Source organism: Prionailurus viverrinus, unplaced genomic scaffold, assembly GCF_022837055.1.
Source record: "Prionailurus viverrinus isolate Anna unplaced genomic scaffold, UM_Priviv_1.0 scaffold_38, whole genome shotgun sequence".
In the NCBI taxonomy this organism is placed as follows: domain Eukaryota; kingdom Metazoa; phylum Chordata; class Mammalia; order Carnivora; family Felidae; genus Prionailurus; species Prionailurus viverrinus.
In genome coordinates this window covers 179,313-197,630 of record NW_025927606.1, presented here as the reverse complement: position 1 = coordinate 197,630, position 18,318 = coordinate 179,313, and the positions used below count along the sequence as shown (strand labels likewise).

Below are 18,318 nucleotides of genomic sequence, written 5' to 3'. Positions count from 1 at the left end.
TATTTTCAGACATACTTCATCTTCTTGACGGTAGAGCCTTAACAAAAATTCTGGAAACGGAATATCATGACTCCGCAAATGGCACCTGGGTGGCTCAGTCGGTGGAGCGGCCGACTTCGGCTCAGGTCGCGATCTCGCGGTTCGTGGGTTCGAGCCCCGCGTCGGGCTCTGTGCCGACGGCTCGGAGCCTGGAGCCTGCTTGGGATTCTGCGTCTCCCTCTCTCTGACCCTTTCCCACTCACGCTTCTGCCTCTCTCAAGATAAACATGTTTAAAAAATAAATACATAAATAAAAATGCTGCTGTGTCCAACGGAAAAGGTCATGGGCTGAAGGGGGAGGGAGACCCAAGGTGATACTCTAGCTCCACAACTCTTTGATTTAGGACCTCGGGCAAGTAACTTTTTCTTTAGAATCTGTTACGAAAAAGAGAACGCAAATGTCCACAGAGCTGTTGCAAAGCATCCAGAAATGCAAAGGGTGTAAAAAAAAGTTTTCTGTTTTGGTGACTGGTGAACTTCTATTCATCCTTCAAAACCCTCATTCTTTACTCCATTCTCCTACCAGCCTCAGGCAGAATTTCTCCTTCACGTGTTTCTGCTATGATCCCATGAATTACATGGGTCCCATTTAAGTATAATTAAAGGACCCTCAAAAGGAATCAATCTCGAGGGCAGGGACCATGCCTGCTTTATTTATTTATTTATTTTTTAATTTTTTTTTTCAATGTTTATTTATTTTTGGGACAGAGAGAGACAGAGCATGAACAGGGGAGGGGCAGAGAGAGAGGGAGACACAGAGTCGGAAACAGGCTCCAGGCTCTGAGCCATCAGCCCAGAGCCCAACGCGGGGCTCGAACTCCCGGACCGCGAGATCGTGACCTGGCTGAAGTCGGACGCTTAACCGACTGCGCCACCCAGGCGCCCCCATGCCTGCTTTATTACAGAACACTCCTCGTACCTGGAAACGCACCAAAACAGGTGCGAAAAAGTAAAGAAACACATCTGTTCACACGGGCTGGCTTCGGACGGTGTCTTACTCTGCGTATCCCTAGGACAGAAGAACGTTCCTACATGTTCCATAACCGGTGTCAGGATTGGATTAAATTGTGGAAGCCAGTTACCCTCAGGGAGGGCTTTGGCGGCAGGGCTGGAGTTTCCAGAGGCTCTGCTTTCGTTGCAATAGAGAAGCTGGCTGGGTCGCCCGGGAGAAAGCCGCGCTCCTCCGTGGGACGAGATTCGTGGGGTCCCCGCTCTGCCTTCAGAGCCTCGGTGCCGCCCAGCACTCGGGGGACCGGCTCTGGCTGCTTTGTGGCCCTCCAGGGGATTTCAGCTGTTCGTTTTCACCGGGGAGTGTGTACGCTTCTTCAAGCTCGGGGTTTATGGAAAGGCCCTTTATTCTAGGAGCCGGAGAGGGCCTTCTGTGCCCCGTGCATTTCACCTGGGCCTGGGCTGGGGCAAAGGGGCTTTCTGTGGCCTGTGGCCTATGTTTGAGACCCAAACGACCTGATTGGAAATCCAACGCCCCGGCAGCCCGTGAAGAGGGGTGGGTGGGTATCGCGGAGGGGACCGGGTGCGGTTATCACACCCAACATACAAATGGGGAAGCTGAGGCTCGGAGGGAGGAGCCAAGGCGAGCGTTGAGGCAGAGAAGCAGATGGGGGGGTCAGAGGCCGCCTTCAGGGCAGGGAGCCCCACGGCCCCCTCTGGGCTCCTGCTGCTAAGAAGTTGCAAGCTCCAGTCGGGAAGGGAGGAAGCTGTCCCACACCCGGAGCCTGGCGCAAAAATGGAAGCCGCCGTCACAAGCAAAGAGCGCTGCCCGGCGGGCTGGGGCCTGGGTGCCCCTCGCTAAGCCCCGGACGGGTCCCCACCCTCCGCCAGCCTGTGGTGGCACGGCCCCTGCCTGGTCACCCTCCAGCGGCTGGCCTCCTGGTGCCCCGTGCAGCAATCCCTTCGGCTGTCACCGGCATGCAGTTTAACCCCCGTGGTGGGGACGGGGTCAGAACGCAGCCAGGTCCCGGAGCACCGAGTCCAGACGGTTCCTGTTCACGTGTGACACGCGTACCCCGCGTTCTCGTTGGGGTTCTGTGGAGCCACCTGTACTTTTTTTTTTTTCAGATGTTTTTAAAAATGCTTATTTGAGAGAGAGAGAGAGAGAGAGAGAGAGAGCGTGTACAGGCAGAGGAAGGGCAGAGAGAGAGGGGGAGACACAGAATCCGAAGCGGGCTCCAGGCTCCGAGCTGTCAGCACAGAGCCCGACGCGGGGCTCGAACTCAGGAACCCCGAGATCATGACCTGAGCCGAAGTCGGATGCTTCACCGACTGAGCCCCCCAGGCGCCCCGAAGCTGTCTCTGCTCCTGGCGTCTTGTGTGTGTCGTTTGGATTTTTCCTCCCTGTTTCTTGTGCCTTCCCTGTACCGCTCCTCACTTTTGTATTTATCTTGTCGTTTTCTGTCCCTGGATATGCTGCCTTTCAGACTCCCTTCTGGAGCAAGCCCCAGGCACCCTGGTTTCTCCCCCGTGGTGGTGCATCGCAGGGCCTTGTGGTTGTTAAAAACGGTTCAGAGGCACCTGGGTGGCTCAGTCGGTTGAGCATCCGACTTTGGCTCATGGCATGATCTCGCGGTCTGTGGGTTCGAGCCCCTCGTCGGGCTCTGTGCCGACGGCTCGGAGCCTGGAGCCTGCTTTGGATTCTGGGTCTCCCAGTCTCTCTGACCCTCCCCCACTCACGCTGTCTCTCTCTCTCTCTCTCTCTCTCTCTCTAGCGCTCAAAAATGAGTAAACATCAAAAATAATAATAATAGGGGTGCCTGGATGGCTCAGTCGGTTGAATGTCTGACTTCGGCTCAGGTCATGATTTCACAGTCCGTGAGTTCAAGCCCCACGTCGGGCTCTGTGCTGACAGCTCAGAGCCTGGAGCCTGCTTCCGATTCTGTGTCTCCCTCTCTCTCTGCCACCCTCTGTCTCTCTCTCTCTCTATTACAAAATAAATAAACATAAAAAAAATTTTTTTTAAGTGGCTCAGACAAAATGAAGGCAGAAAAGAACGATCAGCCGCAATCCCTCACCTCACGCAGAGATTTCTGATTGCTGCGGCTTCCTGTGGAGCCCTTGCCAATGGAACGTGTTTTACGAAGGTGATTAGTCATAGCAGACTAATAGCAGCGTCCTCTTAACGCTTCGTAAGTGTGCTTTCATCATTTTAGCGTCTGCGTGCTGTTGTGTTCAGCGTAGTGCCCGTGTGCGTGCACACGGGCACGCTCTCCCGACAGGGATCTCAGCACGGGGTGAGTCGTGGCTCCCGGGCCCAGCCCAGCACTCGGCAGGTGCGACCTTTGTCGGGCTACTTCCCTAACCTGAGTTTGAGCCTCCTCCTCTGAAAGTTCGGGACGAGCATCTCTGGCTGACGCGTGGAGTCGCAAAAATTAAATAAAATACCCTATCAAAGTGCCTGATGTGTATGAAGGGTTTGATGGCGATGCTATTTACTTATTCAGCTTTTGTCGAAAAGTGAAAACAGTCTGGTGTTTACGGACAACGAACATCTGTGCGTATATATTATAATTAGGGAAAAAAATCTGCTGAATTATTTCCCGGGCAACATTCCCCCAAGTGGGCGTGGCTGGGGAACAAGAAATGACAGGCACGATTTTGACCGGGCAGAAATTGAACACCCCAGCCCGGATTGCACTGTGCTTGCCAGTTGGTCGACAGCTGGGGCTCTGGGTTAAGGAGGCTTCTGATGCGAAGTCTGGACTCGTGAGGAAAGTGCCACGATTGGTTATGTCTGCCGTGGATGCGGGAGGAGTGACGTGTGTTTCCCACATTCCTGATCTGGACGTAGGCGCAGTCAGACATCAGGCAGAGGGGAGTCGGGGCTTCTGTCAGTGTCCACGGTCAGGAAAACGGGGGTCAGAACCTAGGCAGTCACCCAAGTATTAAAGAGGTGGGTGGCCCTGCCGGGGTCAGGATTCGAGGCATATGGACAACTGGCCCTATTAGGTTTTGGCCCAGACCTACCCACAGCGTGTTCTAGGATGTCATGCCTCCTTGCCATCCGTCTGCGTTGGACGATTCCCTGAATCGTGCCCACCTGAAACCTGACTGCGTGCCTCTCTCGTGGCCTTTGTTTTCTCTCCCCCGCGAAGGAGGGTCACACCATTCACGAGATGCTCAGGTGACGTATGTGCCTTTGTTCCCGAACCTGCCGAACACTAGACTGTACAATTTTGGTGTTTGTGTTTTTCTTGTTTCTCTGATGACTCACGGCTGTTATAAGAACCTGTTCTTTTTGAGTCAGTTACACTTTGCTGGAAGGATTTTGAGAAGCTGGGTCTTTGAAGCTCTTTAGAATGGTTGTAGGAGGGCAAAGCGTGGGGGGCCCAGGAGGGGTTGCAGCTGAATGCCCAGCGGGTTCGATGCCGTGCATTTTCATCTGGCACATGGTCCTGGGAGGGTGTGCTTTCTCCTAGCAAGATTCAGGCGGCAGGGTACCAACTGCTTTCCTTCAGCACACTGAGGTCTTTGGTTGCTAATTAATCTCCACCCACTTGGGGGAAAGATGCGTGATCGTGGCCAGCGTGTGTCTTGTCTTGTGTCTCACACACACAGGAGGAGAGAGCCTATTCCCCACACGTCTACGCAAGGGTTTGGGACGGGCCACGTCTGGCCTTCCTTTTGAAGACGGGCCTTCCTTTTGAAGGCCAGGCTCTAATCCCATAGTTGGCTTTTCTGTGCCAGTTTTTTTTTCCCTATTGCCCATCAGATTCTGGCATCTGAGGTGGAATTTTGTCCCACGCGCTCCGATGGCTTAAGTGCAAACCCGGGATGGCTGGTGGGAAGGTGTCAGAAGAGCCTGTTGCCTAGCCCTCTTCTTTCACGCAGCTAGAAACCAGGGCCCAGAGCCATTGGCTGCTTCCCTTAGGGCATTTTAGAGTCCTCTGCTTCTCCTTTTATGCTCTCAGACTCTCAGAGAGAGCCCTAGGTACCAGAATTTTGACTTCCCGGGACCTGGCAGAATGTCTGCTGTGCAGTAGGTGCTTCGTAAGCATGTGTTGGTTGTGTGAGTTGCATTAGCTCTCCTCATCTTTGGATACAATGAAGGTCACCTCTCTTACCATGCCCTGCTCTGTAGGAATGTGCATTGCTGACATCACAAACCTCACCGTTAAAGACTCCACGTTCCTCTTCTCTTCCCAGACCCTCCTCTGCACCCACATTGTCTGCACGGGTTCGCAACCCACCTTAGTCCTAATGTTCTGGGTACGAGACCTGACACTTCTACCCTGACAGGCTGTCCTCCCACGGCTCACCCCGTGTCCCACCCAGCTTTTGGGTGTGCAGCTGGATTTGCTATCTTCTCTCTCCAAGGGCGAGGTGATGCCAGAGTCACTGCCTTGGTTATTCTCAGGAATTCCCCGGACTTTCCTCCACTAAAATAAGGGTGGAGGTGAAGGAATCATCGTGGGTGAGAGAAGAGGAACGAGCCAGATCTCTATGCCTTCACACTCGAGTGTTTCAGGAAACTTTGAATCTCGGAGTCCCCTGGCAATCTTGCAAACAAAGGTGAACCCAGCCAGGATCACCCAAACTATCACCTAATGATTCTTGGGTACCCTCATGGAGTGTCTAAGCCCTTTGCACACTCGTCGGATCCACCCGACCAGGAGATGGAATCTTGGGGGGACAGGGAAGTGGGGGGTGGGGAGTGGTAGTTCGGGATGGGGGAGGGGGGTAAGTCCCTGGGGAGGGCCGGCTGCTGCAGATTCAAATGGACAACTGCCCCTTGTTTGTGTTCGGTCCAAACCTGCGGCACCCAGCATGCTTCAGGATTGACGCGGGGGTTTAAAGCCAGCCAGTTGGGAGCTGTTTGAAAATGACATGGTTTAAAACCAAAGATCGGAAAATGTTTTAGTGTTTTTTATTTTTTTAAATGTTTACTTATTTTTGAGACAGAGAGAGAGCAGCGGAGGGGCAGAGAGAGAGGGAGACACAGAATCTGAAGCAGGCTCCAGGCTCCCAGCTGTCAGCACAGAGCCCGATGCGAGGCTCGAACCCTCGAACCGCGAGATCATGACCTGAGCTGAAGTCAGACAGTTAACCGACCAAGCCACCCAGGCACCCCAGCGCTTTTTAGACCAACTTTGCAAATAGATTCTTGGCTGTGTACAGAGCCTGGTTCTTAACCTGTCCTCTAGAGTTGCCTTCCTTGGAACAGACCATTGGAAGCTTCCGCTGGAAACAATGTCTGTCTTACATCTTTGAAATATGAACATGTATGCACTTGAGAAAAGTCTCAGGGACAAATGTGTCCTCAACTTGGTTATTGGTTTCTAAGCCATCCCTGAGTCAGATTGAGATGGATGGGCCTCTTCCTTGGAAAAGTCCTGCCATGGCAAAAAAAAAAAAAAAAAAAAAAAAAAAAGGTGGGGTGGGGTGGGGGAGTGACCCTTTCTGGAAGCTATCAGACAGGGACAGAGTGTTCTTAGATATGACAAAGAAGATCTTTCTAGAACCATAGGTAACCCTACCTGCAGACCGGCACCTTTTTGCTTTGAAGTCTATGACATGTGGCTTTGGCAGCCTTGAGGGTATGACAGAGGCTGTCGTGGGGCGGGCAGTCTGGAGCAGAGGAAGGGAGAGGACAGGACAGACTAGGGTCAGGACCTGCCCCCAGGACCCCTGCCATGAGGCTGCTGTGTGCCCGGGGATGAATAGCTTCCCCTCTCTGGGTCTCATGCTGCTTTTCAATCAAAGGAGGGGGTGAATGTCGGAGTTAAGGTTTCTTTTTTCTTTTCTTTCTTTCTTTTTTTTTCAACTCCAGATCAAGACGAACATTTCCAGGCCTCCAGTCAGCTCAGCTCAGCTATTTTATGATTCATGTTTCTCCTTGACTGAACACATTATTCTTTCAGACTCTTTCCTGTTCTAGCTAGACCTGCCCCGCCACCAACCACACGTGGCTGCTGAGCTCTTGAGGTTTGGCACATCTGTACCGCTTTGGGCCGTAGGTGGGCCATGTGCACCGGGTTCCTAAAACTTAATACGGAGAGAAGAACGTAGAAGGTCCCATGAGTGATTCTGTATGTCCGTAACCTGTTCAAATGGCAGTATTTGGGATATATAAAGTTAGATACAATCCTATGAAAGTATCACCTGTTTTTTGTTTGTTTGTTTGTTTGTTTTTTACTGTTTTCACCGTGGATGCTAGAAAATGAAAGATTCCCTATGTGTTAGCATTGCTCTGGGCCCTGTGTCCTTCCTGGTGAGGACATGCCTCTGTCTCTTGCAGCTTCTGCCCCATGGGCGTATGGTTTTGCTGTTTCTGCCTCTTTTTGAAATGTCACAATGAAGCCCACCCCCCCCCAGGGGCGCTGGTGTCCCCCCTCCCCAGTGAAAGGCCCGTCCTGAGGACTGCTGGAAAGGGACAGAGGTGGGGGAGGGAGGGGGTTGATGCAAGTTGGGTTTTAGATTGACTCAGACCTTCAGGGACTTTTTGTAGAGTCCACACCCTCAGGGGTAGTGTCAGCTCCCCTCTGAAGCCTCTGGGGGTGACGAGCATCCTGTGTGGGGGAGGCCTGTGAGGCCTGGTGGGGCCCCCTCCATGTGGCTCCACCCCCTCCCTCTCCTTTGGCCCCCTGGAGGGCGGGTGCTGTTCCCATAGTGGGAGCGGATGGGGCTGCTTCTCTATGTACTTTTGTTCGGTATAATCATCGTTCTTACTAGCCTTTTGGTTTTTAAATCATGTCTCTGGTATGTAGCATAGGGTTTCGGGGGGGGGGGTTTGGTAGTCTAAGACATAGCTGTGTTGGGGGAGGGTAATTTTGCTCATTTACATTTATTGTTATGTCGTGTTTTTACTGGGTTCCATTATTCTGGATCGTTCCTCATTTTGGCCGTGATTTGGTTTGCCATATACCTGTGGTCTTAAGTTGGACGATGCATAGCTCCATTTACACTTTTACTGTAGATTTCTTAGGCCCTTATCAAACTTTTCTTAATCTAAATCTTCTAATGGCTAACAGACACAAACAGGAGTGTTCTTATTTCTTTAGATTGCCATATATAGCTATCACGAGGCAGGGGAACTTCGGACTTCCTGCTAGAGGCCTCTCGAGATGTTGGCTTCCTCCTCCTGGGTCTGCTCTCTGCCTACCCCCCCCCCCCCCCCCCGCCGTGCCGCTTGGGCTCAGGTTGAGAAACACGTTAATTCTCAGTTCCCCTTTCTGCCCCAACTCGTGTTCCCTCACTGTAGTGAGGACAGACGGCACAGGATGACGGAATGGGACTAGAGAGTGTCAGAAGGACGTCTCGTCCTTCTGGGCTACACAATCTCTCCAAACCCAACCCGTGGGTCTTATCTTAAAGGAATACAGCTAATCTACTGAGGGAGGATTAAGTGAGAAAATGTGTGAGCCTACACCTGGCACATATTAGTTGCTTGATAAATATTAACCTTCCCCTCTCGCCTCCCAGTTAGTAGTCTTAGTTCCTTGGCCTGGCAAATGGTTTATCTTTATACTGTGAGGCTCAACCTTGAGTGTTCCCCTGGTTTAGTCATTGTTCTTGGAGGCATGGTGACTTTTTTTTTTTCCAGTAGAGGTGAAATTCACATAACCTAAAACGAACCGTTTTAAAACATAGAGTTCGTTGGTAGTTCTTCACAGTGTTGTGCAACCACTATCCCTGTCTAGTTCCAAGGCATCTTCATCCCCCCGGAAGAAACCCCGTCCCCATTACCAGTCACCCCATTCCACCCCCAGTCCTTGGAAACTGCCAATCTACTTCCTGTCTGTGTGGATTTGCCTTTTCTGGACATTTCATATAAAAGGGATCATAGAGCAGGCGATCTTTCACGGCTGGTGTCTTTCACTCAGCGTGACGGTTCTGAGACTCATCCATGACGTTCGTTCCTTTTTGTGGCTGAATAATATTCCATTGTGTGGATAGACTGCAATTTGTCGGCGGACGTCTGGGTGGTTTCCACTTTGGGGCTGTTACGAGTGATGCTGCTATGAATATTCGTGTACAAGTATTTGTGGGACCGTGTGCTTTATTTCTTTGTGTAGAGCTCTGGGGGGTGAAATGGCTGGGTCACACTGAAGTGTTTTAAGTTTGCCAATGCGTGACCGTGTCTGGTACCCGTAGGTGCTTAATAATGGCGGTAATTGTTAACACAATTTCCTTGTGGATTTCTTTTTTTTTTTTTTTTTTTTATGGGGATGATTTTTCTGACCTTCAGGCTTGTTACTTGTACCTTGGTAAGTTTCTCTGTATTCGTCTCTTTCACCATCCTGAAATTTTCCTTGTTTATCCAAGTCTTGTGACCCACATACCACAACAGCCGTTGATTCGTTGATTCTTCATGGCTCGGAGTTATCGGATAAGCCCGGTCACCCGCTTCATGCATTCATGCCACAGGCATTTACGGCGTGCCCCACGTGCGCCTGGCCTGTGGGATGTTATGGTTGAAGCCTGTGTCCTCTGGGGGCGGGGGGGGAGGGGGGACAGTGGCCATACCCATTTAGCTCTTTGCTGTGGCTGAAACCAGCCGTTGCGGGAATATTCACACCATGGAAATGAGCAAAAGCTACTCACCACTTGTCTTTCTTCCTGTCTCTTTTTTGTTCTGGAAAGCCTGGTGTTCCAGCCGGGCTTTCCAGCCTCCTCTCCTGCTGTTCTCCTGACAGGTTGGTCTTTCACAGACAGGGCAACTGAGGCCCGGGGAGTTGCAGGAACTTGCCCAAGGTCACGCAGCCAGAAAATGGCAGAGCCAGAATTCAAACCCGGGCTGACTTTGGCCCCACGTCCTTGGCCTCGGGCCTACCCCGTACCCTGATGTCACACGTTGTGTGATCTCCAGTCACGGTTTTTCTTTCTCGTGCCAAACCACGCTACCACGCGATTGTCGTTTTGATCATTTCTTAGCGTTTTAGGTGCCAGGACTCGCTCGTGTGTCGTCTGAGCAACGTGTAGATCCTGTCCCTTCTTCACGGGAACTCTGTGTTTTATTTTGTTCTTTTCTTGCAGAATTTTGCTAAAGAGTTTGTGATCAGCGATCGGAAGGAGCTGGAGGAAGATTTCATCAAGAGCGAGCTCAAGAAGGCGGGGGGAGCCAATTACGACGCCCAGACGGAGTAACCCCAGCCCTTCCCCTGCCCCTTGCAAAGTCATCTGCCTGCCCCCCGGGGGAGGGGACCGCGGCCTCAGCCACCAGCCCACCAGCCCGCCAGGGACGGGAGACGCAGTGAGAGGCACGCGCCTCCCTGTCTGCCGCCTGCCTCCCCTTCCCCGCTTCCCTCCCGAGCCCTGTTGCGCCCCATCTCCCGAAGCTCGCGGAACATGTTTCTTTTATCTCCTCTTCCTTTCCCGCTCTTTCTCGTTCTAAGGAAAAATCATTTTGATCCCAAGGCCACGCACATCATCAGATCTGAGGCTCCCCCTGCGGTGACCCCCCTCTCCTGGCCTTCTCTTACACCGTAGCCCGCGTGGCTTGGGGGCCGCGCCCGTCGGGGGGCCGTCTTGGGAGCACCCTCGTTCATCCCATGCGTCAGGCTCGGACCCCCCCAGAGCGTGCTCCGGGGGTCCCTCACCCCTGCATTCAGAGCTGCCTAAGCTACCCATGCCCGGCAGTGACACATCGAAGCCTGACTCCGACCGAAGAGAAGAGAGAAAATTTGCCTTAACAGTCGCCCAGCAGCGGCTCGTTCCTACCCTTTTGCTCGGAACCCCACTGCGCGGCGCGGAGTGGGGACACGGGTCCGAGTCCAGCTGTGACCTGGCATCTCTCAGGGTTCGCTTCAGGGGCTCCCAAGGTGATGAGGACGCCAGGGAGGGAGGCCGGGGTGCCGAGTGGGGATTCGGGCAGAACCCGATTCCTCGCTTTCGGGGGGCCCCCGCCGAGCCGCCGGTGGAACGGACCCCCGCCCGCGTGGCCCCAGAAAGTCAGCGGTGTTCATCCCAGGTCCACACCACACGTCCAAACGCAGTTTTGTTTTCAGAGGAAGATGAGATTGGCTTGTTTCTTCACGCGTCCAATTCGTTTTCTTTCTTTCCTTGCTCATTTCATTTGGGGGTAGGAAGTCTGTGCTGTATCGGGGCTGCGAACATCTGCCCTCAAACAGTTTACAGAAATAAATGTGGTTTTTTTTGTTTTTCAAAAAGAAACGAGTTTGCCTCATTTGTCTTAGGAAGCGTCTTCCTTCCCTGTAACAACGGAGGCAGTTGTCCTATTCGGACCTAAGAGGCATTTATGGGGCTACTGGGGACAGAGGCACGTTCGCATTCAGTAGCTTAATTTTTTTTTAATTTTTAAAAATTATTTATTTATTTATTTATTTAAATTTAATTAATTAATTACTTATTTATTTTTAAAAGAGACAGAGCGTGAGTGGGGGAGGGGCAGAGAGAGAGGGAGACACAGAATCCAAAGCGGGACCCAGGCTCCGAGCTGTCGGCACAGAGCCCGACGCGGGGCTCGAACTCACGGACCGCGAGATCATGCCCTGAGCTGTAGTCGGCCGCCCAACCGACCGAGCCACCCAGGCGCCCCAGTAGCTTAATTTTTAACCACAACCTGAAGAACTAGATGCCATTTGTGTCCCTTTCATGGAAACTGAGGCTCAGAGAGACTCAGTGGGTCACCTGCGGCCGCCCAGCTAGAAAGCGGAGCTGGGATTCGAACCTCCGTCTCCCAGGGCCCCAGGCGCCGCATCTGGGAGGGCGGCGGAGAGGCCCTGCGTTTGAGAGGGTGACGACGCATCAGGGTTGTGACATTTGCCGAGTGGCCAGGACCGTCCACGCTGGCTTTTCAGGAAAGGCTGATGGAGAGCGCCTTCCTCAGCTGGGCTGCGACAGCCTTTCGGAGGTTGTCCTCGAGCCAAAGAACCGTACTTCTGGGACGCCAGCCCTGGCGGGGGGGGGGACTCAGAATCAGGCCGGAGGAGTTTCAGACACACAGACAGCGGGCGCAGAGGAGCTGAGTGTGGGGCCGGACAGGACAGCACCCAAGACCGGCGCAGGGCTGAAGGCAGCCCGCCGCACCCCCCCCCCCCCCCCCGCCCACCACCACCACCCTGCCCCAGCCGCGACGGGGTTTGAATGCCTGCCCGTCTCCCTAAAGCTCAGTGGCTTTAGGCACGTTACTGAACCTCTCTGGGCCCCAGTTCCCTCATCTGCAAAACCAGTAATACCTACCACCCGCCGGGATGGGTCGGAAGGCAGAAGGGGTGGGAAGGATTCTGCCGGTGTCCCCGTCGGGGCTCCGCTCTCATGACGCCAGGCCCACCTCTAGGTCTTGTTAGCTCTGCGTGTCCCAGATTTTTCCCACACCCGGAACGGAGCGAGCCGAACTAGGTCTCCGGCTTCGCGGCACATGGGTTTTAACTCTGGTGAGAGAGCTGGGGACACTTACAGGTCAGGACAGGCCCCCTCTGGAAGAAAAGCCGGGCTCCAGGAGGGCAAGTTACGAGGGCCCTGGGCTTGGTCAGAGGCATCAAGGAGGGCTTCCCTGAGGAGGTGACGCCTGAAACCTGAAGGAGAGGAGCAGTGAGGTGGGTGGAGGGGGTCGGGGGACAGAGGCTCCGTGGGGATGTGTGCCCGGGGCAAGAAGCAAAGGGCGAAGCTGGGTTTGTGTGTCAAGGAGCTTGGATTTAATCTCAAGTGGCGGCTCCGGCCTTTGCTGGGATTTCAGAGGGCACCTGAGGGGAGCATGAGGTCTCGAGGGCAGAGAGAGGCTTTGCCTCTGCGTCTCTTTATCCCCTGTAACCAGCGCCTGGCAGGGGGCCAGTGACATTGCCGGGGACGACCTCCGGCAGCTCCCGTCTCAGCAGAGGCCTGGATGGGCCCCGATCCCCCCCTCCCTGATCCCCCCCTCGGTCAGGGCCTGCCAGGTGGTAGGGATGGGGTTCTAGCTACTCAAGTCTCCGCCTCGGTGTGCTCTGAAACCCTTCGCTTGGTCATTCGACAGCTGTTCCGGGCTCCCCTGAATCGCACGGTGGAAAACAGCCACCGTTTATTCTGCCCTTGATTTTGTGAGCCGGGGATCCCGGAAGGGCTCAGCGGGGCGGTTCTCACCAGCAGGGTGTCAACGCGGTGGCGGTCAGATCCGCCTGGCCGGTCGTGCTAGCCGGCCACAGGCCCCTCTCCTGTGGCCCCTCTCCTGTGGCCCCTCTCCCGTGGCCCCTCTCCTGTGGCCCCTCTCCCATGGCCCCTCTCCTGTGGCCCCTCTCCTGTGGCCGGCGGCCGACACGGGCGGCTGTCCGGGAGCTCGGCGGGGCATGGATGTGAGCACCCAGCGTGGCCCACCCCAACCCTGGCCTGGCGGGGTCAGCGTTCTGGACTTCTTCCCCCAGAGCGAGCGTCCCTGAGGACCAGGGGGAGGCTGGGTGGCCCTCGGAAGTCACGTGGCAGCCTATCCATTGGATTCTATTGGGGCAGCGGTCGTGAGCCTCCCCCACCCAAATTCAAGGGGAGGGGACGTGGACCTCACCTTTCAGTGGGGGGCATGCCACGGCCTGTGTGTCCCTGTTAGCGGCCAGGCATCTGCTAGGGCAGGGGCAGCCTCCCACTCAAAGACGGTGGCGGTGGCGGTGGGGGTGGGGCAGAGGCGATCCGCAGTCAAAGAAGTCACTTGTTGCCCTGGTGTTTCTGGGCCCTCGGGGAGCACGGAGCTCGCGGCTCCTGGCTGATTGTTCCTCGGGGGAGGCCCCTATTTCTCTACTTCACCCAGGGCTCCTGATCAACGTGGACTCTGGGGGCCCAGCCCCCGGGTGCCCCAGCTGGGGCCAGGCCTCCTGCGGCCCCTCCCCCGCCCAGGAGGGGCTGTCCTCATTACTGTCAGTCCACTGCTTCCCGGCCCCCCGCTTCTCGGTGAGCTGCAGAAGAGAGGCAAGAAACCGGTGCCGAAAGGGCGGCTGTGAGGAGGTGACCGCTGGGGACAGGAGACACCTCTGCACTCGGGCCGAGCCAGGTCAGAGGCGGCCGGTGCCTTCGCCTCTCCGCCTCTCCGAGCCTCAGTTTCCTCCTCTCTACAGCAGGACCGTGGGGCGTCCGACTCTCGAGTTTGGCTCGGGTCACGATCTCAGGGTTCGTGGGATCGAGCCCCATGCTGGGCTCTGGGCTGACAGTGCAGAAGCTTGGGCTTTTTTTCTCTTTCTCTCTCTCTCTCTCTCTCTGTCCCTCCTCCCCCCTTGCCAAAATAAATAAATAAAACTTAAAAAAATAAATAAATAAGAAACCAGGACCGTGAACACAGTACTTACCTGTCTTCGTCTGCTGAACTCCTACGCAAAATACCATGGACCGGGAGGGCTTATAAAGAGCAGAGATTGATTTCTTACAGCCTGGAGGCCGCAAGTCCAAGGTCAGGGCACTGGCGTGGTCGGGTGAGGGCTCTCTCCTGGTTCTCACTGTGTTGTCACAGGGAAGGGGTGAGGGCGGGAGCTCCATGGGGTCTCCTACGTGAGGTCTAGTCCCACCTCACGACCCTGTCTCCTCCCCAAGGTGCCACCTTCTAACACCATCATGCTGGGCGTTGGGGTTCCAACGCGTGAATCGGAGGGACACACACTCAAGACCACGGTGTTCCCTCATGCATTTATATGACAGCCACATGGATGTCCCGTCCGTGGGTGAACCGTGCCAACAGCTCAGCACGACGACGTTATCTTCGCGTTATATTGGCTACTCTCTGAGTGGTCCCAGAAGACCGTCCTTGCTCTGGGAAGGGCTGGGCCGTGAGTAGCTTCCGGCCGGACACCGAGGCACAGATAGAGCGTCCAGATCCTTCTATCCCTGCTGCTCGGCGGATGGGAAAACAAACACCTCCCGAGCTGTGTTTCTCCAGAGCAGGGAGACATCTGGATGGGGCTTGGGAGGGGCTCTCGGCCGTCCCGATGGGGAGGGGGGCCGGTGGTGGGAGCCGGCACCGGGTGAGGTGGGAGGGTTCCCATCCCAGCTCTACCGATTATAGCCTGTGTGACCTCAGGGAGGACACTTCACCTCCCTTTGGGGTAGCCAGGGCAAGGCATATGGCCAGGCTGGAGTCCAGTGGGGCAGGGATATGTCCCCAAATATTTGTGAACAGAAATACAGCCAGGCAGGATTTGAACCCAGGCCCATGCTGTGGGTCTGCCCCAGGAATGGAGGGAGCACCAACGTTCCGCCCAACAGGAAGAGGCTGCGTGGCCTCACGCGGGTCCCCAGCTGCCTGTTGGCCGGGACAGGGCCCCTTAGCAGGTGGTCCTTCCGGGCAGGCTGTAGTAGGAATTCTGGCAGCTGGGCTCCCATTCAACGAAAGAGAGACGGGGCACCTGGGTGGCTCAGTCACGTAAGCGTCCGACTCTTGATCTCGGCTCAGGTCACGATCTCACAGTCACGAGATCGTTGGGCTCCATACCGAGTGTGGAGCCTGCTTGGGATTCTCGATCTCTCTCTCTCTCTCTCTCTGCCCTCCCCCCACTTGCGCTCTCTCGCCCTCTCTCAAAGGAACTTTTTTTTTTTTTTTTTAAAGAAAGAGGGAGGGGCGCCTGGGTGGCGCAGTCGGTTGAGCATCCGACTTCAGCCAGGTCACGATCTCGCGGTCCGGGAGTTCGAGCCCCGCGTCGGGCTCTGGGCTGATGGCTCAGAGCCTGGAGCCTGTTTCCGATTCTGTGTCTCCCTCTCTCTCTGCCCCTCCCCCGTTCATGCTCTGTCTCTCTCTGTCCCAAAAATAAATAAACGTTGAAAAAAAAAATTAAAAAAAAAAAAAAAAAGAAAGAGGGATAAATGCCAGGCATTCGAACTCCAATATGGCGCCATGGGGCCATGGGGCCATGACAGCGTGAGAACCATGGCCACTTTTTCCCTGTAGTTCAAGATAAGAGCAAAGAAAAACTGAAGGTGTCTTGGGGGAGACCGCATGACGCTCTACCTGGCGGGCATCTTTGATGTGCCTTGAAGGCAGACCCAGAAGCATCTTCCAACGGGGACAATCGTCCGAGCCTGGATTCTGCTTGTCTTGGTCGGGATGGGTCGAGTCATAGCCTTTTAAACCGTAACCTCAGAGGGGAGCCTGGGGGGCCCAGTTGGTTAACCATCCGACTTCGGCTCCGGTCATGATCTCCCGGTTCGTGGGTTCGAGCCCCGCGTCGGGCTCTGTGCTGACAGCTCGGAGCCTGGAGCCCGCTTCCGATTCTGTGTCTCCCTCTCTCTGCCCCTCCCCAGCTCCCTCTCTCGCTCAAAATAACTTAAAAAGAAAAGAAAGAAAAGCTCCTCCTAAATTTAGAAGAGAGTTTCCCTCCCCAGACTACAGCTCCTTATCAGCCCTTTGCTAAAAGCCCCCTGGGAGGGGGGCTTCATTGCCCTGGGATCAAGTTTAAGTTTCCCACCGGGGGAATAGCAGGCCTTGTTTGTCTCTCCGGCCAGGACTCTGTGCACTTCCCTCCTTGGACCGCTGATCCGGCCATCCTCCCCTCACTTTCCTGAAGGCCCCACCCTCCCCCTGGACAAGAGACTGGTCTCCGCCCTGATCTGCTTCTTCTAGAAGGTCCTCTGTAGTGGGGTGAATAGCAGTCCCCGAATGATGTGTCCGTGCCCTGGAACTTACGCACGTGATCGAATTTGGCCATAAGGCCTTTGAGATGTAATTACATTAAGGATCTTCAGATGGGATCATCCTGGATTTGGGAGGGGCTCCGAAACCAGTGGCAGGTGGTCCTTATAAGAGGAAGCAGAGGAGACTCGAGACAGAGCCACAGAGGGGGAGGCCTGGTGAAGACAGAGGCAGGGATTGGAGTGACGTGGCCACGGGACGAGGGACGCTTGGAGCCACAGCAGTTGGAAGACGCAGGCAGTGTCCTCCCCAGGGCCTCCAGCATCTGGAGGTCGCCCCACCCTGCCACACCTTGATTTCAGCCCTCTGGCCTTCAGAACCGTAAGAGAAGACATTTCTGTTGTTTTAAGTCCCCAGGTGGTGGTCAAAGTGACAGGAGCCCCAGGACCCGTCCCTACCTCTTTTGCATCTGCCCCCTCCCCCATTAACTGTCACCCTCTCCAGGGCAGGGACAGCGTCCCCAGAGCCTCTCACATTGGAGGTGCTCGGGCGACAGTCAGTGAATGGGGCTGCACTGCCTTCCAGGCCATACACAGGACCCACCCCTGCTCCCATCTGTTCTGTGCTCAGCCAGGCAAAGCGGCGGGGAGTGGGGGGTGCTTCCCAGCTTCCTCACCTGGACGCTGGCTCCCACCTCCGGCTGTGTCCCCAGATGGCCCCTGGAGGCCGAGCACAGGCCTTATGTGTCCGTCCACCTATCTGGTGCACCTGCCCAGCTTCTCTACCTCCAGGAGCTTCCCACCATTACCCAGACTGCTCCTCCCTTCTGATTGTCCCTGGGGGGGCCTTAAGGTTCCACTGGGGAGGCGCCCAGGGCTGGGAGGCTGGCTCCCTCCCAGGTGGGGGAGGAGGGGCAGGAGGGGGGCCGGTGTTGCCCTGAGCCCCAGAGCCACACTGGTGAGTCTGGGGAGACTTGGAGACCAGGAGTGTGGGGAGGGGGCTTGCAGCCTGCAGGGGGGGACCCCATCCCTGGTCTGGGTAGCTGCCCAGCAGCTGGGGGACAAGGGAGAGAAGAGGGCTCTTTGAACCGAGAGCTAATTCTGGCACGGGTCGTTTTGGCAAATTGGAGAGAGCTGGGGCAGACCGCGACGCGTTCTTGGTTGGCTCGTCCCCAGCAGTCCCCGAGTCTGATGTCACCGGCGAGGGCACGCAAAAGCTGCGACGGCGTGCCCGGGCGACACGGAATGTGATTCCGCCGGTAAACCCCAGAGCATAAAGCGTAAAGGCGGGCGAAAAAGGCACCTCGCAAAATGATAAGGATATAGGATGATTACACCCGAGCTACCTTCTTAAAGAGAATAATGTACTGGTTGTGAATATATACGTATCGGCAAAACCGTACCAGACGCTGGGAGAATGAATAGTGAGCCCTGGGGGGCGGGGAGGGAAGGAGGGAGATGGGTCACAGACGGATTCCAGCTGTATCCCTTTGGTTTCATTTTTTTTTTTTTAATTTTTTTTAACGTTGATTTATTTTTGAGGCAGGGAGAGACAGAGCATGAATGGGGGTGGGGCAGAGAGAGAGGGAGACACAGAATCCGAAGCAGGCTCCAGGCTCTGAGCCATCAGCCCAGAGCCCGACGCGGGGCTCGAACTCACGGACCGCGAGATCCTGACCTGAGCCAAAGTCGGACGCTTAACCGACTGAGCCATCCAGGTGCCCTGGTTTCATTTATTTTTAAAAGAGCTGCAGACAATATATACAATAAAAGGTCAGCATCCGTGTGGTG

General features: G+C 55.1%; 1 protein-coding gene across 1 annotated transcript in view; it reads left to right on the top strand.

The window, feature by feature from the left end:
• The window catches only part of COTL1 (coactosin like F-actin binding protein 1), a 36,684-nt gene extending 25,525 nt beyond the window's left edge, over positions 1-11,159 (top strand). The window contains exon 4 of the mRNA XM_047846221.1: positions 10,027-11,159. Within this exon, the coding sequence (XP_047702177.1) occupies positions 10,027-10,137 (111 nt within the window). The 3' untranslated portion in view covers positions 10,138-11,159. The remainder of the gene's footprint in view (positions 1-10,026) is intronic.
• Positions 11,160-18,318: the final 7,159 nt, after the last annotated feature.